The sequence below is a fragment of the Bacillus rossius genome, chromosome 15 (genome assembly GCF_032445375.1).
Source record: "Bacillus rossius redtenbacheri isolate Brsri chromosome 15, Brsri_v3, whole genome shotgun sequence".
NCBI lineage: Eukaryota > Metazoa > Arthropoda > Insecta > Phasmatodea > Bacillidae > Bacillus > Bacillus rossius.
This window is the reverse complement of record NC_086342.1, coordinates 30,138,339-30,162,245: the sequence shown is the minus strand read 5'-3', so window position 1 is coordinate 30,162,245 and position 23,907 is coordinate 30,138,339. Positions and strand designations below refer to the sequence as shown.

The 23,907-nt window shown below is 34.2% G+C and overlaps 1 protein-coding gene across 2 annotated transcripts in view; it reads left to right on the top strand.

Moving 5' to 3' along the window:
* The window catches only part of LOC134539393 (transmembrane 7 superfamily member 3-like), a 58,290-nt gene that overhangs the window by 15,997 nt on the left and 18,386 nt on the right, over positions 1 to 23,907 (top strand). For both annotated transcript variants that reach the window (XM_063381390.1, XM_063381389.1), the window contains exon 2: positions 9,423 to 9,770. In XM_063381390.1, coding sequence (XP_063237460.1) covers positions 9,423 to 9,770 — 348 coding nt within the window. The remainder of the gene's footprint in view (positions 1 to 9,422; positions 9,771 to 23,907) is intronic.

The following is a 23,907-nucleotide window of genomic DNA, read 5'->3' as shown; positions in this document are numbered from 1 at the left end:
TTTTTCAGTTACACATAATAATTCAAATTACACCCGGGATCTTTTGTACAATGTTTTAAAAAATATTGTAACACATTATAAATAAGTTTGATGTATTTGGGATGCGTATTTGTTATGAAATCGTGTTATAAAAACTAAATAATATTATTCCCCTACCGTGAACAAATTTTTTATTACGAGTATATATCATCTGAAACTATCAATTTTCAAGTTTGGCCTCGTGGTCTTGTGGTTAGCGTGGCTAATTTCTGATCCGAAGGCTGTCGGTTCAAATCCTGGCAGTGCGAAATTTTTTTTTTTGTTCTTGAATAAATAAATACGACGTACGCAACATTTCAAAAGTAATAAATATATTTGAATTAATGAATGCAAATAAAAGTAAATTTATTAATTAAATTTTATATTTCATTTCACTCCTTTGTATCCATACAAAATAGTGATAATTCAATAAAAATGATTCAATTTTATTCATAAATATATGCAGAGGTAGATTTTATCATACAAAAGATAGAAAAATTCAAAAAAAAATTCAATGGTTTGGTTGCAAAAACCAATTACGGCTCAGTCTCAGGCCGAATATGATATTTCCTTTTCTTCTGGATCAATAATTTCATCGATGTTTTGTTATGACGTTGTCACGTTAAACTATCGTCCGTAAACCGACTTTACAGACAACCATTTTTTGTTAATTTTTTTGTTCATGTTACATCTGAATATTTCCATACCATATTATTTCAATCAAAATGCAAATGCATGCAAGTCATAAATTCACTATTTATGTAACACTAATTTTAATATTGTACCATGCTCATTCAACCATACCAATCTTCATGGGTTATATGATGCCTGATAAATAAAGCGGTGATCCTCACCTGGTGTGCCTAATCCAGGTTGACGAGAATTTTCAAAACTCTTTTGGGTGCTTTCTCACTCATTGATTCCGACTTAGGGCTATCGTGATGTTGTAATGTCCCACATTTAGAGACAAGATATTATGGTTTTATTTTTAGTCCAAAGTCATTTTTTAAAATAAAATATTTCGGTGTTATTGTTTTAATTAATATAAAAGCTCTTTTGTAATGCTCTTGCCAGAAAAATAAGTGGTAAAATTTATATTGCTTTTTTTTTTAATAAAATAATTTAAATAAATTGGTTTAAAGCAGATACATTGTGAACAATAAAAATAAATTAGTGAGCATTTTTGGTTTAAAAGTGATTCAATAAGAAATGGACCACAAAATATATTTAATTAAATTTTCTGATTCCTGTGCTTTGCTACAGTTTGTTGTTCAGGAATTACATTTCTTGAATTTCAAACATTTGAATATTACTTTTTATGATTTTAATTCAGTTTGGTTTAAATGCTACTTAATTCTGTGATATAACTTTCATTTTGGTACTATATGGTGCATTAACTTGCATTTTGGTGTATGCTGTGGTTTTAAATGCTTTTTTTTTTGTTTTTTCGGTTTTATCGCAATCGTGATCTTGTCCTTAGTCATATGTCAAACAGTTGTAGTGTACAACCATCCTGACTTGCAAGGCCACATTCCCATTGCGATTACTTTTAAATTTGTCTGGTGGTATGAGTAGGGACACTGGAAAATTATCAATACTTTTTTGTATCTTGCAGTTTTATTTATTTACAAGGATTAAGTGAGTTAAGAGAACGAAAACATTTTCATTGCTTCATTTTCTCCAATTAGTTTTGTTTACTTGTTTTTCTTAGTTCTGGTTTGTATAGTGTAGTGATTTATATACTCTTTGTTTGATTCAGAATTTCAAACAAAAAATCCCTTTCGGCACAGCCTCCAGACGTAGGTATATTTCGAAGTAACTATTTTTGTTCTGGAAATTTTTTGGAAACTTTTATAAAATCCTGGAACATTTTAAGAACTTAAAGTACATAACAACCTATATGTTCTCCAATACTCAAAAATAATGGATTTAACATTTTCTCATATTCATTGCAGCAAAAATATTTTGAATGTTTTTAACTTAATGCATCCAGCATTGAATGGATTTAATAATAATGATAATAATTCTGACAAATTCAATGTTAAGGAAGTTAGGTTTTTTTAATTTCAACCCCTGTTTTTATGGTAATAGTTTGTTTCATCAAAATTTGAGCCAAAAGATTCAGATAAAGTTTAGAAATTTTACAGTAAATTATAATGGATTTAATAATAAATCTATTTAAAAAGTAATGATTTTTTTTTGTCTTTCCACCCTTGTTATTTACACCCCTTGCAGTAATGATTTTTGTATAAAATTTATTTTCGATAAAATTTTTCAAACAATATTTAAAAAGTTCAACAATAAACAATAATTCAATAGATTACAAGGTAGGGAAATTTTATTTATTATCTTATTTCAAGCCCAGGTTTTTTCAACACCTTGCAGTAATGGTATGTATTATCAAAAATGTTTTCAGACTAATGATTTTGTTAAAATTTATAAGATTTTCAAACAATTTGAACGGATTTGATAGTGTACCTACTAAGGGAATTGGGAATTTTTATTTAATTCTAACTACCATAATAGTAGTATTATGGTAGTTATGCAATTATTTTGTCATCCAAACACTATTTTTCTTCCCTTTAACTAATGATTGTATAAAATTTTTTGGACAAAGGTTTAAGGTAATATTAAGATGGTTGTTAATAAATTCTGACAAATTCAATTCTAAGGAAGTTAGGTTTTTTTAATTTTAACCCCTGTTTTTATGGTAATAGTTTGTTTCATCAAAATTTGAGCCAAAAGATTCAGATAAAGTTTAGGAATTTTACAGCAAATTATAATGGATTTAATAATAAATCTATTTAAAAAGTAATGATTTTTTTTTGTCTTTCCACCCTTGTTATTTACACCCCTTGCAGTAATGATTTTTGTATAAAATTTATTTTAGATAAAATTTTTCAAACAATATTTAAAAAGTTGAACAATAAACAATAATTCAATAAATTACAAGGTAGGGAAATTTTATTTATTATCTTATTTCAAGCCCAGGTTTTTTCAACACCTTGCAGTAATGGTATGTATTATCAAAAATGTTTTCAGACTAATGATTTTGTTAAAATTTATAAGATTTACAAACAATTTGAACGGATTTGATAGTGTACCTACTAAGGGAATTAGGAATTTTTATTTAATTCTAACCCCTCATTTTTTCGACCCTTTGCAGCAATGGTTTGTCTAATAAAAAATTGTTTCAGATAAAAGTTTTAGATAAAAATTATAATATTTACAAACAATTCGAACAAATTTGATGGTGTGCCTACGAAGGGAGTTATGATTTATTTTGTCCTCCAATCCTTGTTTATTCCACCCCTTGCAGTAATGGTTGGTTGTATAAAAAATCATTTAAGATGAAAGTTGTAGATAATAATTTAAGGTTTTACAATAAAACAAAATGGATTTATATAGTGTACATAGTACAAAATATATTAATTTTTTTTTTAAATTTTAACCTTAATTTTTCAATCCCTTGGAACAATGTTTCGTCTTATCAAAAATTGTTTCACACAAAAGTTTTAGATAAAAATTGTAAGATTTACAAAATATCTGAACAAATTCAATGTTGTGCTTCGAAGGGAGTTATGATTTTTTTTTATCCTCCAACCCTTGTTTTTTCCACTCCGTGAAGTTACGGTTAGTCATATCAAAAAAAAAATTTAGACAAAGATTTTGGTCGTACTCCTCTCAGTTACAATACGTAGAACGAATGTGATATTTTCTATATTAATGAAGTTAACAGCAATTTTTCTGTTTTTCAAAAAACCCTCCCCATTTCTACACCTTTGGTAGATTTTGCCCATTAATGAGAACTAGATTGATATTTTCCAATACTAGATTTTATGTAACAGTTAGGAAAAAATTTGTGAAAAATTGTGACAGTTGTGTCCACAAAATTGTGATATAAATAAATATATATTTAAACATATAAACATATGCATAAATTTTTGAGTTGACGATTGTTTTGGGGTCTATGGACCATGAAACGAAAAAGTATATAAAAATGTTCAGAAAGTCACACCATGGTTACGGCTACAATAATTAGTATTTCTTTGAAATCTACCTAAAACATGTTGATTTGACTCTTGGAGTTCAGGTGCATGGAAAGAATTTCATTTGTAGAGGGGGGGGGGGGGGGGGTGGAAGGATAGTCCCAATTTATACGTTGTTGCTTTCAAATTCTTGTGGGTGGGTATGAATTTTTAGGATCCTGGGTTGGGACAGAGAGATTTATCCCCTCCCCCCTCCTTTTTCAGTTACTCCTCTGCGTTTTCCGCTGATGTAGGTAACAAGTCATTGAGTGGTTTTCTCGTAGTAGTTTCTGAAGTCAGTTTATATTTGAGAACATTACATACCCACTCAATGAGCTTGGCTCAACAGAAATAAATACATGGGAATCGCACAATTGTCATGTTTTGGTTATGGTTTCATAAATAGGTTAGATAAAAAGCTGACTTGAGTTACATTTGGGGGGAAATTATTATATTGTGTATTTTCATGTGATACCATAATGTGCTACATTGTTTTTATAGTCACAGATTAAAGATATTTACATAGTTATGGGTTTTGTTGGTTAACCATAGTTGAATTTTCAGTAGTTTTATTTTTATTACATTTTTGTAGTTTCATTCATTTATTGCTTGTTTTGTTTATTTTTAAGTTTCACTATAGTGTCAGCCAGCGAGAAATACAGTTCTGCCATACATTTTCGTCCAGAAACTATTAAAAAGGGGCGAATATACAACACTTTACATCTTTATAAGCTTATATGACATTATTTCATTAATTTTGACTTATTACTATCTCTGAAAACTGTTAAATTACAAGCATTTGCAAATGAAGCTCACCATTCGTGCATTTTGTAGAGACTAGTAAACGCATCATTTGCATTGTGCGGTAAACACAACATCCAAAGGTCCATCCCACACGCTCAATGTACTCTGTATTCATTAAAGCTCTAATTGGCTGAAGCTTATCACAATGCAACATTTCTTACTATTGTGACTTTTGCTCAAGGCATGAATGAGGCATACTTTGTATTCTGTGTCATTCCTTTGATGTATTGGCTATCTGATATTCTGCACATGCCCGATAGCAATATTTCTATACTTGTGGTGGTAACCAATCTAGACATAGAAGATTGTTGTAATTGTTATCATTTAAACATTCTTCGATGGTATGCTCTTGTAGAAAATAATTTTTTATTTGAACCGTTTTAGCAAGAGCTTAGCTTTTTAGGTCAGTCAATGTAGTTAAATAGCATTTTAAACATTTTAAACCCTTTTATTTCTCACAAGTACAAGACTTTGGAGCTTAATAACACCTCAAAAAGAATAAATGAAAGAATGAATGAAGTTTTAAAGTATCATCAACATTGAGATCATTAGAAATGATGAAAGGAGATGAGATGAGAATGGAGCATTGACAGTATAAAATGAATGGGTAGAGTAAATCGGAGTACCCGAGAAAACCTACCGGCTGGTGCATTGTCTGCCATGAATCCCTCTTGTAACATATTTGTTTTATTTTATCCCCAATGAAACCCATATCGCCAAAGAAGGAAGCAAGTGATTTGACGTCTCCACCACCATATCTCAAAGCCCTCAGAATATTTACTGCTTCTATCTAACTTCAACACAAATGATGATGCCCAGAAAACAAATTTTTATAAGTAAAGTTCATTAAATTTACATAACCTATAAAATCACAACAAAAAAATTTATTTGCAATAACTTGCTAATTTTCATACTGTCGTGTGAAATGCTACATAACATTATTAGAGTATTTGAATTGCAGTCAACAGCAAGTCATTCAATTAATTAATTACTCGAACTTACACTAATTTGACAATTGTTTTGTTTTTTATATCTTATTAGTTATTTAATTGCATGAGTGCAACAAAGCAGGCTACATTTCTGTGTTTGCTAAGTACAGATTTTAAATCCAATGTAACTTAAGCAACTTTAGTAAATAAGTCATGAGAGGTGATAAAGTTTATTACTCTAGGATCATCAGAAAAAACACAGGGAACCAGAATATATGTACAATTAACTAGCACATTTCAGACGGATTTATTTACTGTACAGTTTCTGTTAAGTACTTATTTATATATTTAAGTAATTATTTTAAGTATTTATTTAAGTATTTATATATGCATCACACATTTTTCAGGTTTATGATTTTTTCATGTATACAGTGCTTTCCAACTAGGTAATCTGAAGGTTTTGAATTAATTTCTGATTTCATTTCTGCCAACAACTACTTAAAATTAAACTGTAATATATATAACTTATTACACACAATACAATTCATAACTACACGCACAATGTTGGTTTTATTTTTGGGTAAATTTTATTTAATGTTTTTATTTTTATCAACTTATTTTATTTGCGAAATTACACTTAGCCACATATATGTTAACAATGATGTCATTATCATCCCAAATTTATATTTTTCCTGGTCATTTGCAACAATAATTTCAATTCATTGAATTAATTTGAAAATTTTTAAGTATGCTCTCATAAAAAATACAATAACAATACTTTTTACAACAATTGTTACTTTAAGCTATATTATATAGTGTTGTATATCAATAAGGAAAGCTTCTTGGGCAATTCAAAGTGTTGCTGTTTTTGTTTTATGCACTTTTTTAAAAAAAATTACAGTTCTGTAAATCAAAAACTAGTTGACATATATCACTAATATTTCATATTTTTCCAAGTGTATACCAATAGTAAATCTGTGCCAAATTCCAAAAATTCCAAAAATGGTGAGGATGAAAATGTTCTTTTTTAATGTTGGATTGACATGGAATGGCTTTATTTGTAAGATATACTTAATAAATAGGTACCTACTATAGCCAATAAAATAAAACAACCAAATATAATGAAATGCAAACTAAATAAACAAATTACTAGCAAGTATAAAAATTATTTAAAATTAATGCATCGGATACTAAACAGGACTAAACATATAAGATATCAGACATTTAATTTAAAAAAAATTTCATATTACAGACAAGATACATAAAATATACCTAACATTATAATTTTAACAATAGTAGGAATGTTATGTGGTAGAAAATTATAAATACTATTACATTTTCTAATAATTAATGTTTACTATTTTCAATCACCACAGCTAAACCAGAGTATGAAAGTTTAGTTAGTACCTGAATGTTTTTATATATATATATATATATATATATATATATATATATATATATATATATATATATATATAAAGAGAACTTTGACGTCTGTTTGACTCTGGGTAGTTCATTCCAGGAACGTGCAGAGAAATATTTTTGGGATGCAGCTGTCTTGTGTTCGAGATGAGTAGAGAACAATAATTTCTCTGAGAACTTGTGTCCATACAATGTTTGAAACCGAGATCCTGAAATGTGTCTGCAAGATAGAATGTTTTTTTTCTTAAACAGTAAACGGCAATGGAATTGTCATCTTTTGTTCAGTTTCAGCCAAGATAACCTATTATATAATATGGAGAGATATGTTAATGACTATAAAATATTAATAAAATGGGCACACATGTTATGATTTCACTTTAAATGTTAGCATTGCTCCTAGTTAATTAACCATAAGCTATATCACAGTTACTGTTCTTAAAATGGAATTTTTGTGTTATTGGTGTTAATTTTGTAAATTTTCTTTATAAATGAAGATGGTTCAATATCAAAAGTATAAGACAGTAAAATATTGGCTAAATTAATGTCTTAGTTTAAATTACTTAGAACATCAGAAAGCATTTCTCTATTAATAGTTCAAATTGGAAATGTGAAGTTATTAATAATTAGGGGATATAAATATTTTTTACAATCCACTTGGTTCGTTCAATTTATTATAAACTGACACATTCTAAAACAATGGCATTCATTGAAATTTTGATGTTAATAACAACATTTTGGTAATTTGAGTAAATTTTTTAAAATAGTTTTTTTATTTCATACCTTTTGGTGTTAGGTGTATTTTGAATTTTCAGTGCTATACAATATATTGACTCACATTATACCAATATTTGGTTTTTATTGCAATTCACTATAAAATATTGTCCTTACTCATATTTTATTAGCAGTTTTTTTTTTTTTTTTCATATTTTAATGCCTTCTTCATCCAAATTAAACATTTAGCAAGAATTTAGAAGTGTCAGCTGAGATGGAATGAGCGGTTAATAAATATTTTTGCAACATTCCAGGTATGTTCTGCTTGTCAAAAAATTTTTAATGTTAGCAATTGGCAAGAATATCTGTTTTAATGTCAGTAGAAAGGTTCATAAAAATTATTTTTTAAATTTCTTTTACCTAAATAAATTTGGTAAATTTTTTTTTCTGCAATATTATAGAAGTGATTGTTTAATTTTCAGATGACTGTATTGCTCACGGTTATTTAACATATGATGTAGCATCTAAAATAACATTTGATTTTTAAATGAGTGTGAGGCAGGCATTTTACTACTGGCTTTAAGAGGCCCGCCTAGTTAGGGGTGTATGTGTGTCAGTGAGGCGGGATGATAAGTGCGACGCTCGCTGGTGCTTCTAGCGCGGTATCGCCTCTAAGCGCAAGGCTCTGAACTGGAGTGCAGTCTTCTCGTCGTGCATACCACAACTAAGAGATCTGAGCAGTAACTGTAATATTATGGGGCAGGTAAATCAAGATAAATGTGTAACACAACTCCCTTGAGTGCTTTCAAGAATATGTACCGGGATTTTCATGCCTAAAAATTATCAATCACACCCAGGTGGGTAGGTCCATTAAAGTGCAGAACGAATGAAGCTGTACATTATGTATTTGTGAGAAAGTGTTTTAAATTTTATTGCATTCAGATTGTACATTCTTGATGATTATGATAAGAGCACCTAAACATTTTCTAGCAAACAAAAAAATCTTTAGGATTTGTTTCTTTTGTACCTACATTTTTATATTTCACTTTATTGAAAAAGGAATGTTTCTTAAATATTGAATAGTTTGGTACTTCGGAAAATAAGTTTAGAATTTTAGTTATCTAACATGGTGTGTAACGTAGTAAATTAAATCTCTTTAAATTCAGCTCGAGGAAAGAATTGCAATTTTATGTTTTGTGCACAGTTATTGTTTTTTTTTTCCTCTCTCTCTCTCTCTCTCTCTCTCTCTCTCTCTCTCTCTCTCTCTCTTGAAAACTTGAAACAAAACGTTCACGCGTAAGAAAACTTGTATTTTGTCATATTTCCAACAAAAATTAACTGATGGTTGACATAAATTTCTGGGAAATTGGCAACTATTTTATCTTTTTTTTTTTTTTTTTGTGTTCTTGAAGTTTAATTTTACATGTAGTTTTAAATAATTTTTTTTTTTCATTGCTCGTACAAAACTGACAAGTAATATCATAGTTTTGCAAGGTATTTTTTTTTTCAGATGGAGATGTTTTGAAAATGCCACTCACCGGGTATGATGTCGGCAGACAGTTTGGAGAAGCAGAAGGAGACATTTTTTTAGTAATGCCCGTGAGCATCGTTCAGTTTTCTGTCGGAAACATTGATCCGTCGGTTCATTTCATAGTTTTCCAAGCCCACTCACACCTCCACAACGTGTCGCTGTCGTACAGCAAAGAGCTCGTCCAGCACCGCTACGTCAACGGCACAAACCTTGGCTTGGTGGAGATGACCAAGTCTGTCAGTGGATCTTCCGTTGATTTTTTCCTGCACAACGCAAACGATTTCAACGTTTCAATATTTGTTGCTGCGCAAGCTTACGGGAAAAATGGTAAGTGTGGAAAGTTATTGTTCATAATTTTTTGTTACGATTTGGTTTTTTTTACCTTGTAGGATGATACTAAGTATGTTTGAAATAATGTACAGAAGAGTCCCGCTAATCTTGGCTGGATGGGACTTGACCCTGTCATGATCACCAGAATTCACATTAAAATTCTCTTAGTACAATTTCTAATAGGTAACACTAAAAAATATTTTTTTTTTCTTCTCATTAATACAGCTTTTCCTACAGCTTGTTTTTAGTTTTTAATGCCAGTTTGCACGTAGACCTATGTTTGTAACCTACGAACTAATGTAGTATTAACCAAAAAAAATGTGTGAGCAAATCTTTAGGTATTTGCCAGAGAATGTGTAATATCTAACCTCAGTAACGAGCAAATTTATGTGTTTTCGTGTTGCAAATATACTGATAATGTGAAACACGAACATAAAACTAACATAGAATTCTTTAAAATAATGCTGAGCATGATTATATATATATATATATATATATGCTAATCGTGTTTTCAACTACGTTTCTTGACGCGAATCACACGTAGTTTCCGCACCCGCCGCTAGAATTCGTTGCCGGAGCATTTGATTAGCAGACCGAAATTTTCAACTGCATAATGAAATCGCTCTGTTAAAAGCGAAAAAGACTTGAGAAATTTATTTTAAAACCCGACTTTTGACCTGATTTTCGACCAGGGTTCTTATTAAAATACAGCCCATGTGGTTAAACATCATTAAACAGTTGATACTATGAAGTTTCTCTTTGGCTTTGCGAACTTTGGTTCGCACCATTTGATACAGATGGCAGCACCATGGTTACACATTTCCGTTCCATGCAATTTCCGTTTCATTCCCAGAATTACTCCTATTAAATGCAGTATGCCGAGAGCTAAGATGTTACACATCGAAAAATATATAGGTAGGTATATGTAAAAAAAATTTGTATCCCGTTCTTATTAACTGAATATTAGGGGTAGCGGGCCGGGAACAGCGGGACTTTACTGTACATGCAATCAGGACTGCTTAAAGTTTGGGGCAGTGTCCAGGGTGCTTGGGAAATGATGCTTCTAGAATGGTTCTGAGGAATTAACAATGAATCAGTAATGACAGACAAGAGTATTTGTGCAAAACTTGCTGTCATGGAGGTATTTATAATTATAGTAGCCAACAAGTAAAAGTAGAAACAATTTATTTTTTTAAATTTATAAACAGAAAATTGCACAAACACTTTAGTGAGTCTTGCTTTTAGAATGCAGTACAGAGCCAATGTCACCCATTGTTGCCAGATTCATGTACCAGACTTGTTAACATTAAAAATCTTATTTTGTATATCTTTATTAATTATAATAAGTTTTATTATATTTTTGAATTTTCTATTTAAATTTTTTTTAAAACCAGAAAATAGTGTCTATTTACAGTGTTGTTACATTTGTAGTCATTCTGAAAGAAAAATAATAATTCATTACTAAACACCAATTATAATTTCACAGGATAAACTATTTGTAGCAGTCGCCAACTATAAATAACAAGGATTTCCTTTAAATTATGGGATATGCAGAAACAAAACCTAAATTTTTAATATGAAATTAAATCAAAAAGAATTGTAATCAAAAACATCTTTAATTTTTGTCTGCTTAGAAGTAAAAAAATTGAATATGTATTTTCAAAATTTTCATTCCAAATATATTTGGCAACAGAGCATACCTTAACAAAAACAATGCTAATGGCTGAAATGAGTATTGTTATTTGCTAGCATCAGTACCTACCTATATAATAAATAATTAATGGATGAAGAAGTTGTTATTGGCCCATTTCTGGCTACATTATCTAATGGAGCAAAAGTTGAAAACGTGTTTTCCTATATGTTGTACTAGAAAATTTTGTGTCTTGGTTTGACAGAAATTTTTAGTGTGTGCTGTAAAGTTTGTACAATTATTGTGTTTTGTCATGTAGGTGTCATCAGTTCAAGTTGACAATACATTTAGTCTCAGTTCGCTCTTACCTCTGTATGTAGTATGTACTAATATAGTGGTCTCCAAACCTATGTACCTAAGTGCCACTCTGACTCCTCCACTAAGTCCAAAGGGCCAAGACCTGGCTAGCTCATCGTACCAACATACGGAAAATCTATGGAGGGCCAGATACCGGGCATGTCTGGCCGGCTACCTTGGGCCAGTGTTGGTTCACAGGCCGTAGTTTGGAGACCCCTGTACTAAGAGACAGTAACCCCAGTGTGGAATTCTTTCTGAAAATCAGTGGATGTGCTTTTGATGTAGGGTGTTGGGATGGGATGAAAAATTCACTATAATTTTTCTGCCGTTTCCAGAGCATCGAGTAGGGAAGTTTGCTCCTTGCAAAAAAGGTGCACATTTAAAACTTTAGTAATTTAAAAAAAATATTTTTTTCCGAATTATGTTAGAATAATAGGTTTACCTTTAGTTACAAATGTGATGAATTGCCTAGGCCTAGCCAAAATAAATAGGTTGATCTCACCTGAAAAAAGTCATGTGGCCTTTAAAATAGCAGAATTTCATTCTCTCCCAACTTTCAAAATTCATTAATAATTTTGTAGTGCGTAAAATATTGTTATTTAAACTCTGCTAGAATTATGTTAATGTACATAGTGTTGAAAGAACTCAAAAATTGCCCTAATGAAATCCGAGCATTCTGCGTTAATTTCTAGATTTAAACTGTTAATTCAGATTTATTTTCGTACATGCACACCATTCCTATAGTTCAACACATCATAAAACTTATGACATGAGTTTTATAACTTTTGTTTTCCAAGTGCCCATAATGTTAAACTCACCTAAATTGACTTGCACCTTGATAACAGCAGTATTAACAAAAAATCTGACATGTCTTCCTCAAGAAAAATACTTAATATTTTTTTAGAGAAGCTAACATAAATTACACTACGAAACTAAACTATTTCTGCATCTCATGGTTGCAATCACATAGAAACAATAAAAATGAAGGAAGGTCCTTAAGTTGGTATCACAGTATGAAAATTCATTTGTTTATTTTAAAATCATACGTCACTCTAACGAAAACAAGTTTTTTTTTTTTTGTAAATTATGGGGCATAAATTTAATGGGTAGCAGGGAACGGCAAAGACATAATTTTTGTTGAACTATGGCGTGAAATGGAACCCTGCAAAGTAACAGGCACAAACAGTAGCATGCAATTTTAATTTGGCGGGCTTCAACAGACTCCACAGCTGAGAGGACGCACGATTGCAGGGCAATTATATTAAAATGAGTAGTGTGTAATAGCCGGTCCGAGATCAGGCCTCAGACGGTGGTGCTTGGTGCCGACCGCCATCTTGGATTGTGACGTCACGGCGGCCATCTTGGATTTGTGACGTCACGGCGACCATCTTGGATAAGCGTAATGGGACACAGCGTAACGGGACATATCGTAACGGGACATAACGTAACGGGACAAGTAGATCACGGCGGCCATTTTGGATCCGCCATCTTGGATCCGCCATTTTGGATGACGTCATTGTGTTCTAGAAAATTCCGGTGATGTGTTTTCCGCCATATTGGATGATGACGTCACCGTTGCAATTTTTGTTACGGCCGCCATCTTGAAATTTGGACGCCATCTTGAAAATCTTTAATTATTATCCGATTTTAATGAAAAAAATTCCAAAATTCATCAAAAAATTAACTTATTCGAATTCTGATTGATTATATCGATCACCGTCCTCGGTTAAACCTGGTGAGTCCAAAAAAAACTAAAAATGGCGACAGGCTCCTTCCTCAACGGTGGATGCAGGCAGACTGACTCCTAGCACTTTTTTTCAAAACATATATATCGTCAGATGGTATGACGACATGTCCGCCATCTTGTCTTCATCCGCTGGAGACCACCATCTTGTTTTCGTCTGCTAGAGTGTGCCGATAACATGTAGTATAATTATCTGGTCACCATACTTTTGTCCTCAACTGTTGACATTGAACATTGACCTTGACCTTTGTCCTTGACCTTGAACTTTGACCTTGACCTTGAACTTTGACCTTGACCTCGAAATTTGACCTTGACCTCGAAATTTGACCTTGAAATTTGACCTTGACCTTGAAATTTGACCTTGACCTTGAACTTTGACCTTGACCTTGAAATTTGACCTTGACCTTGAACTTTGACCTTGATCTTGAAATTTGACCTTGACCTTGAACTTTGACCTTGACCTCGAAATTTGAACTTGAAATTTGACCTTGACCTTGAAATTTGACCTTGACCTTGAAATTTGACCTTGACCTTGAAATTTGACCTTGACCTTGAAATTTGACCTTGACCTTGAACTTTGACCTTGATCTTGAAATTTGACCTTGACCTTGAAATTTGACCTTGACCTTGAAATTTGAACTTTGACCTTGACCTTGAACTTTGACCTTTGACCTTGACCTTGAGTTTTGACCTTGACCTTGAAATTTGACCTTGACCTTGAAATTTGACTTTGACCTTGAACTTTGACTTTGACCTTGAAATTTGACCTTGAACGTTGACCTTGAACTTTGACCTTGACCTTGAAATTTGACCTTGACTTTGAAATTTGACCTTGACCTTTAAATTTGACTTTGTCCTTGTCGACCATCATGGACCCGACATTTAATGTTCAGTACATGCTACCAGGAGCGACCAACTGCTGGAGTACGTCATCTTGTGTGTGTACTCATATTATAGAGTACATTTACATCTGGTTAATTTTATTTTAACCTGCTACAGTGCAGTAATCATTTATTACCGAGGTGCCCCCCGCCATCTTGAAATTCGGACGCCATCTTGAAATCATGTAATAATGTAGCTAGAAAAGCGGGAAAAAATCCAAAATTCATCAAAAAAATCACTCATTAACTTACAAATCGAATCGATGGATCCCTGTCCACGGTTCGATTCTTGACCAGTGACAGTTGTAACTAATTATTAAATAAATGTTAGGTTCTGTTTTCCATTACCTTTCGCGGAGTTTATTAATCATTCGCTCTACGAAAAACAACTCAAGTCAATATACCTGACCAACGAATTAAATCAGTGCCGATTAGCCTATTATGAAAGTCTAATTTTTCAATAATCTGAATAACATATAAGCCGTTCATGTACAAAGCCACACATATAGATCAATTGTCTTCAGTCCATAAGACCGAGTCATGACATTATCAGACGTATATGCTAGTCATTTCAGGGCCACATTAACTTCGTCGTTATCTAATTATATTCTATTAATCCAACGTGACATTTTTTAAACATACTAAAGGACCAAGTAACCTTGAAAAATATTTTAGTAACACCAAGAGGTTTTAAATTAGTAAATATTCAATCACTACATTTTGTACTACGCGCAATCAACAAAAGGGAAGCACTGACAACGAAAAGACAATACCACCAACGAAAAGGCAGCACATTTGGAAGCACCGACAACGAAAAGGCAGCACATTTGGAAGCACCGTCATCGAAAAGGCAGCACATTTGGAAGCACCGACAACGTAAAGGCAGCACATTTGGAAGCACCGACAACGAAAAGGCAGCACATTTGGAAGCACCGACAACGAAAAGGCAGCACATTTGGAAGCACCGACAACGAAAAGGCAGCACATTTGGAAGCACCGACAACAAAAAGGCAGCACATTTGGAAGCACCGACAACGAAAAGGCAGCACATTTGGAAGCACCGACAACGAAAAGGCAGCACATTTGGAAGCACCGACAACGAAAAGGCAGCACATTTGGAAGCACCGACAACGAAAAGGCAGCACATTTGGAAGCACCGACAACGAAAAGGCAGCACATTTGGAAGCACCGACAACGAAAAGGCAGCACATTTGGAAGCACCGCCAACGAAAAGGCAGCACATTTTGGATGCATCATCGAATAAGGAAGCACATTTGGAAGCTCCATCAACTAAAAAAGGCAAAAAGGAAGCACAAGTTACGAGATCTAAGTCTTAGTAAGAAATCATAATACAAGAAATAAAAACATTACATTCTTATAATTTAAATTATTTATTTTATTGCTTTACATTATACAAATGCAAGTAAAACAAGTCAATATTGTATGAAGCCAACATTCCTCAGTTCCTTGAGTATGAAGGATATTTCTTTGATGCACGAATAGTTTCCTGCACAAAGCGAACCATGTAGTAGTCTTAGCCGGTCAACCAATATGTTTGAATCTTTCCATGATGTGTAATCATTCTCTTCTACCACCATCTTCCTTGCACCTTTATAATAAATATTATGATCTCTGGTGTCTTCCGTTTTACCACCAACCTCAGGGTAACTTTCATGTTTGAGACGGTGATCATCACAAGCTTGATCAGATTTATTTAATATATCACGTCGTTTCCATCGTTACGGTCTCAGGACACCGCCACATTCTTCGATCTTGGCAGCTTTAGGTGCTTCATCATAGTCTATGTCTTTGTCAACAGCCTCAGAGTCACTGTAACAATCACCGTAGAAGGAATCGTCTTCACCCAATTTACCGTAATAATTCGATGTTGATGATGTTGAAGTGTCTTCATCGTCTTCGTGCTTCCTTTTTAGGAGTCCATCATTTTTACAAAGTAGGAAAGATCTACTTGAATTCGGCTGGAATATATTCTCACTTTTCACGTTAAGGATTCTTCCATTGTCTTCATTCTTCCGTAAATCATCAACCTTCTTCAATTTAAGTTCTTTGTCGAGATCGGAAGAGCCAAGAAAATTATTGTCGTAATGCAGATCACTCTTCCTTAGGCTAGTAGATTCATCGTTGTCCTCTAGCTTGTACGCAGGCTTGGCGCTAAAAGTTCTGCCATGTCTTTTTAGGCTCTCTCTCCGTGTAAACGACTTGCTACATCGAACACAACTTATCATATTGCGCAGTGAATTTTTAACACAGTCATTCTTCTCGTGTTGTCTTTTATTCTTTCTCAAGATAAACTCTTTACTGCAAAACTTACACCTATGTTCTTTCGAAACAGCGTCAGATCCCAAATCGGAATTCATATTAGTTACTGAGACTAATGCCAGATACCAATTGAGTGTTTTAAATTAGATTCAATACTTAAATAGAAATTTTTTCATATTTCATCAGCGAGAATTAATATATCTCATGCAAAAGTACTTTATGCATGTAGTTTTGCTTTTCAACAACAGATATCGCCACATGTTGCTTGCAGGTAAATAATATTTAGTTATTTTATGCGGGATGCGGGATGCTCACTAACGATCGCAAAAGAAGGATGGCTTCGTTAGACTCCAAGGAAAAGGAAGTTCGTCTTGCATGTTGGTGCTCCACAGATGTCTCATGGCGTAATATTAATTTGACTGAGTAATGATATTTGTTAATTCCACCTGATAAAAATATTGCAAGTTTTGATTTAGTAGCAGAAATTATCGAATTAAATGTAACTCCAAATAAAATGACATGTCTCATTAGAACAAAAAAAAATCCATGCAGAGAGCGGTTTCTCAGAATAGTCAGAAACACTTGAAGAAACCACAGGAATGATTGCAAGAACACGGGAAAAACCATCAAAATATTGTCAAGAATAATCAGGCTGGCTTGTACTAGAACTCTATCTTTGCTCAACAAAGAGAAGTTCACAAGCTAGCAGAATGTTTGAATTTTTTTTCGTTTTTATTTTTTATTAATTTTTTTTTTTTGTATTTTAATGATATCAAAGAAAACTTGTGGCGGTTTTCTTCGTGTGCTTTTGATTATTCTTGCCAATATTATGATGGTTTTCTCCGTGTGCTTCCGATTATTATTGTTAATATTATAGTGGTTTTCTCAGTGTGCTCCTGATTATTCTTGACAATATTTTGATGATTTTTCCCGTGTTCTTGCAATCATTCCTGTGGTTTCTTCAAGTGTTTCTGACTATTCTGAGAAACCGCTCTCTGCATGGATTTTTTTTTGTTCTAATGAGACATGTCATTTTATTTGGAGTTACATTTAATTCGATAATTTCTGCTACTAAATCAAAACTTGCAATATTTTTATCAGGTGGAATTAACAAATATCATTACTCAGTCAAATTAATATTACGCCATGAGACATCTGTGGAGCACCAACATGCAAGACGAACTTCCTTTTCCTTGGAGTCTAACGAAGCCATCCTTCTTTTGCGATCGTTAGTGAGCATCCCGCATCCCGCATAAAATAACTAAATATTATTTACCTGCAAGCGACATGTGGCGATATCTGTTGTTGAAAAGCAGAACTACATGCATAAAGTACTTTTGCATGAGATATATTAATTCTCGCTGATGAAATATGAAAAAATTTCTATTTAAGTATTGAATCTAATTTAAAACACTCAATTGGTATCTGGCATTTGTCTCAGTAACTAATATGAATTCCGATTTGGGATCTGACGCTGTTTCAAAAGAACATAGGTGTAAGTTTTGCAGTAAAGAATTTATCTTGAGAAAGAATAAAAGACAACACGAGAAGAATGACTGTGTTAAAAATTCACTGCGCAATATGATAAGTTGTGTTCGATGTAGCAAGTCGTTTACACGGAGAGAGAGCCTAAAAAGACATGGCAGAACTTGTAGCGCCAAGCCTGCGTACAAGCTAGAGGACAACGATGAATCTACTAGCCTAAGGAAGAGTTATCTGCATTATGACAATAATTTTCTTGGCTCTTCCGATCTCGACAAAGAACTTAAATTGAAGAAGGTTGATGATTTACGGAAGAATGAAGACAATGGAAGAATCCTTAACGTGAAAAGTGAGAATATATTCCAGCCGAATTCAAGTAGATCTTTCCTAATTTGTAAAAATGATGGACTCCTAAAAAGGAAGCACGAAGACGATGAAGACACTTCAACATCATCAACATCGAATTATTACGGTAAATTGGGTGAAGACGATTCCTTCTACGGTGATTGTTACAGTGACTCTGAGGCTGTTGACAAAGACATAGACTATGATGAAGCACCTAAAGCTGCCAAGATCGAAGAATGTGGCGGTGTCCTGAGACCGTAACGATGGAAACGACGTGATATATTAAATAAATCTGATCAAGCTTGTGATAATCACCGTCTCAAACATGAAAGTTACCCTGAGGTTGGTGGTAAAACGGAAGACACCAGAGATCATAATATTTATTATAAAGGTGCAAGGAAGATGGTGGTAGAAGAGAATGATTACACATCATGGAAAGATCCAAACATATTGGTTGACCGGCTAAGACTACTACATGGTTCGCTTTGTGCAGGAAACTATTCGTGCATCAAAGAAATATCCTTCATACTCAAGGAACTGAGGAATGTTGGCTACATACAATATTGACTTGTTTTACTTGCATTTGTATAATGTAAAGCAATAAAATAAATAATTTAAATTATAAGAATGTAATGTTTTTATTTCTTGTATTATGATTTCTTACTAAGACTTAGATCTCGTAACTTGTGCTTCCTTTTTGCCTTTTTTAGTTGATGGAGCTTCCAAATGTGCTTCCTTATTCGATGATGCATCCAAAATGTGCTGCCTTTTCGTTGGCGGTGCTTCCAAATGTGCTGCCTTTTCGTTGTCGGTGCTTCCAATGTGCTGCCTTTTCGTTGTCGGTGCTTCCAAATGTGCTGCCTTTTCGTTGTCGGTGCTTCCAAATGTGCTGCCTTTTCGTTGTCGGTGCTTCCAAATGTGCTGCCTTTTCGTTGTCGGTGCTTCCAAATGTGCTGCCTTTTCGTTGTCGGTGCTTCCAAATGTGCTGCCTTTTCGTAGTCGGTGCTTCCAAATGTGCTGCCTTTTCGTAGTCGGTGCTTCCAAATGTGCTGCCTTTTCGTTGTCGGTGCTTCCAAATGTGCTGCCTTTTCGTTGTCGGTGCTTCCAAATGTGCTGCCTTTTTGTTGTCGGTGCTTCCAAATGTGCTGCCTTTTCGTTGTCGGTGCTTCCAAATGTGCTGCCTTTTCGTTGTCGGTGCTTCCAAATGTGCTGCCTTTTCGTTGTCGGTGCTTCCAAATGTGCTGCCTTTTCGATGGCGGTGCTTCCAAATGTGCTGCCTTTTCGTAGTCGGTGCTTCCAAATGTGCTGCCTTTTCGTTGTCGGTGCTTCCAAATGTGCTGCCTTTTCGTTGTCGGTGCTTCCAAATGTGCTGCCTTTTCGTTGTCGGTGCTTCCAAATGTGCTGCCTTTTCGATGACGGTGCTTCCAAATGTGCTGCCTTTTCGTTGTCGGTGCTTCCAAATGTGCTGCCTTTTCGTAGTCGGTGCTTCCAAATGTGCTGCCTTTTCGTTGTCGGTGCTTCCAAATGTGCTGCCTTTTCGTTGTCGGTGCTTCCAAATGTGCTGCCTTTTCGTTGTCGGTGCTTCCAAATGTGCTGCCTTTTCGATGACGGTGCTTCCAAATGTGCTGCCTTTTCGTAGTCGGTGCTTCCAAATGTGCTGCCTTTTCGTTGTCGGTGCTTCCAAATGTGCTGCCTTTTCGTTGTCGGTGCTTCCAAATGTGCTGCCTTTTCGTTGTCGGTGCTTCCAAATGTGCTGCCTTTTCGTTGTCGGTGCTTCCAAATATGCTGCCTTTTCGTTGTCGGTGCTTCCAAATGTGCTGCTTTTTCGTTGTCGGTGCTTCCAAATGTGCTGCCTTTTCGTTGTCGGTGCTTCCAAATGTGCTGCCTTTACGTTGTCGGTGCTTCCAAATGTGCTGCCTTTTCGATGACGGTGCTTCCAAATGTTCTGCCTTTTCGTTGTCGGTGCTTCCAAATGTGCTGCCTTTTCGTTGGTGGTATTGTCTTTTCGTTGTCAGTGCTTCCCTTTTGTTGATTGCGCGTAGTACAAAATGTAGTGATTGAATATTTACTAATTTAAAACCTCTTGGTGTTACTAAAATATTTTTCAAGGTTACTTGGTCCTTTAGTATGTTTAAAAAATGTCACGTTGGATTAATAGAATATAATTAGATAATGACGAAGTTCATGTGGTCCTGAAATGACTAGCCTATACGTCTGATAATGTCATGACTCGGTCTTATGGACTGAAGACAATTGATCTATATGTGTGGCTTTGTACATGAACGGCTTATATGTTATTCAGATTATTGAAAAATTAGACTTTCATAATAGGCTAATCGGCACTGATTTAATTCGTTGGTCAGGTATATTGACTTGAGTTGTTTTTCGTAGAGCGAATGATTAATAAACTCCGCGAAAGGTAATGGATAACAGAACCTAACATTTATTTAATAATTAGTTACAACTGTCACTGGTCAAGAATCGAACCGTGGACAGGGATCCATCGATTCGATTTGTAAGTTAATGAGTGATTTTTTTGATGAATTTTGGATTTTTTCCCGCTTTTCTAGCTACATTATTACATGATTTCAAGATGGCGTCCGAATTTCAAGATGGCGGGGGGCACCTCGGTAATAAATGATTACTGCACTGTAGCAGGTTAAAATAAAATTAACCAGATGTAAATGTACTCTATAATATGAGTACGCACACAAGATGACGTACTCCAGCAGTTGGTCGCTCCTGGTAGCATGTACTGAACATTAAATGTCGGGTCCATGATGGTCGACAAGGATAAAGTCAAATTTCAAGGTCAAGGTCAAATTTCAAAGTCAAGGTCAAATTTCAAGGTCAAGGTCAAAGTTCAAGGTCAAGGTCAAAGTTCAAGGTCAAGGTCAAATTTCAAGGTCAAGGTCAAATTTCAAGGTCAAGGTCAAATTTCAAGGTCAAGGTCAAAGTTCAAGGTCAAAGGTCAAGGTCGAAGTTCAAGGTCAAAGTTCAAGGTCAAGGTCAAATTTCAAGGTCAAGGGCAAATTTCAAGGTCAAGGTCAAATTTCAAGGTCAAGGTCAAATTTCAAGGTCAAGGTCAAATTCCAAGGTCAAGGTCAAATTTCAAGTTCAAGGTCAAGGTCAAAGTTCAAGGTCAAGGACAAAGGTCAAGGTCAATGTTCAATGTCTACAGTTGAGGACAAAAGTATGGTGACCAGATAATTATACTACATGTTATCGGCACACTCTAGCAGACGAAAACAAGATGGTGGTCTCCATCGGATGAAGACAAGATGGCGGACATGTCGTCATACCAGCTGACGATATATATGTTTTGAAAAAAAGTGCTAGGAGTCAGTCTGCCTGCATCCACCGTTGAGGAAGGAGCCTGTCGCCATTTTTAGTTTTTTTTTGGACTCACCGGGTTTGAACCGAGGACGGTGATCGATATAATCAATCAGAATTCGAATAAGTTAATTTTTTGATGAATTTTGGAATTTTTTTAATTAAAATCGGATAATAATTAAAGATTTTCAAGATGGCGTCCAAATTTCAAGATGGCGGCCGTAACAAAAATTGCAACGGTGACGTCATCATCCAATATGGCGGAAAACACATCACCGGAATTTTCTAGAACACAATGACGTCATCCAAAATGGCGGATCCAAGATGGCGGATCCAAAATGGCCGCCGTGATCTACTTGTCCCGTTACATTATGTCCCGTTACGCTGTGTCCCGTTACGCTGTGTCCCATTACGCTTATCCAAGATGGTCGCCGTGACGTCACAAATCCAAGATGGCCGCCGTGACGTCACAATCCAAGATGGCGGTCGGCACCAAGCACCACCGCCTGAGGCCTGATCTCGGACCGGCTATTACACACTACTAAAATACTTTGCTGGAAGTAGGTGTCAAGCCAGGAGCAGACGTTTAGTGTTAGCCATTTGCAGTTAGGTGTACGGCATCCTTCGTGGTATGAAACTCCCAGTAACATGTCATATAAATAACTAATTTACCTACATGCTCATAGCATACTTGAGTGAAATTATTAAAAATTTTCATAAATTAACTCAATTTAATGCTACCCTGATGATATGTTCTCAATTGTAAGTGTAAAAGAAGACATTACATAAATTCGTTCAATATGTTTGTACTTTTCTAGTGCAAACTGTTAATTTATTGTAACATATAGGCCTACATAAACCAAAATAATAAAAATACTGTAAATCAACTTTTTTTATGTAAACATAGCCCTAATAGTGACACAACTTAACTTGTACATAAAAACTGCTTTAAAATATGTTATATTACCTTAGTATGCTGTATTGGGTTTTGAATTTAGTTAAAAGATCCTGTTTACTGTATAAGCTCTATTTACTTGTAGTCTAATGATTTGGTAATCATCCTCTTGCAGGCCAAATGTTTGTATGACTATTTGAAGAAAAATTTACGGAATTCTCTGTAGAGTTATGTTTTACCCCTAAGTAAGAAGTTTACACATTAATATTAATTGTAGAATATTTTCCTAAATAATTCATTTTATTATTTTTCCCCACAATATATTCAACGCAGATAAACCAACAAAACAGAGTACAGTTGATAGTTGGAAATCTTGTTCCGCTTCAGTAATCGCAAAGAATTTTTTTTTTTTTTTTTTAATTTTGGATCCAAATGCATTGGACTTAAATTGTGAGAATATGAAGTAAAAACATGTTTTGTGATAAATTTTACAAATACTTATTTCCTTACCACTTTGCATTTTATCACCAAAAAAATTGGTTGTCTGTAAAGTCGGTTTACGGACGATAGTTTAACGTGACAACGTCATAACAATGCATACTTTTATGAATAAAATTGAATCATTTTTTATTGAATTATCACTATTTTGTATGGATACAAAGGAGTGTAATTAAATCTACAATTTAATTGATGAATTTACTTTTATTTGCACTCATTAATTCAAATATGTTTATTACTTTAACGAACAGATTATTTTAACTATAACTTTTATACATGTTTGCTATTTAACTTCTTCCAATCTGTGTTATTCTGTTAAGGATAGGACGATGATAGGAAACGTAGGAAACGAATGGGAGTGTTTCATGTTTAATGTGCCTCGAAAAAGTCAAATCGATGGTTGTTCCAATCGAGTGGAAGAGAGATCGATGCGGCGCAAGCGTACAATGAGCGTAACGGGACAATGTGTGTAACGGGACACTTTTTCGTGCGTGCAGCCGGCGTTCATCGATTTATTAGACCTTGTCACGTCAAAAACCCTCCGCCAATCTTTCCAGAATGTTTCATCCTGCCTTACGTAAATTTCGTAATTAGGGCTCAGGCTAGCCAGCGACATGCGGGCGCAACGCGTCCTGCTTACGCCACGATCTAATCCAGAATTGTCGGCAGATGGTCAGGTGCACAACCGT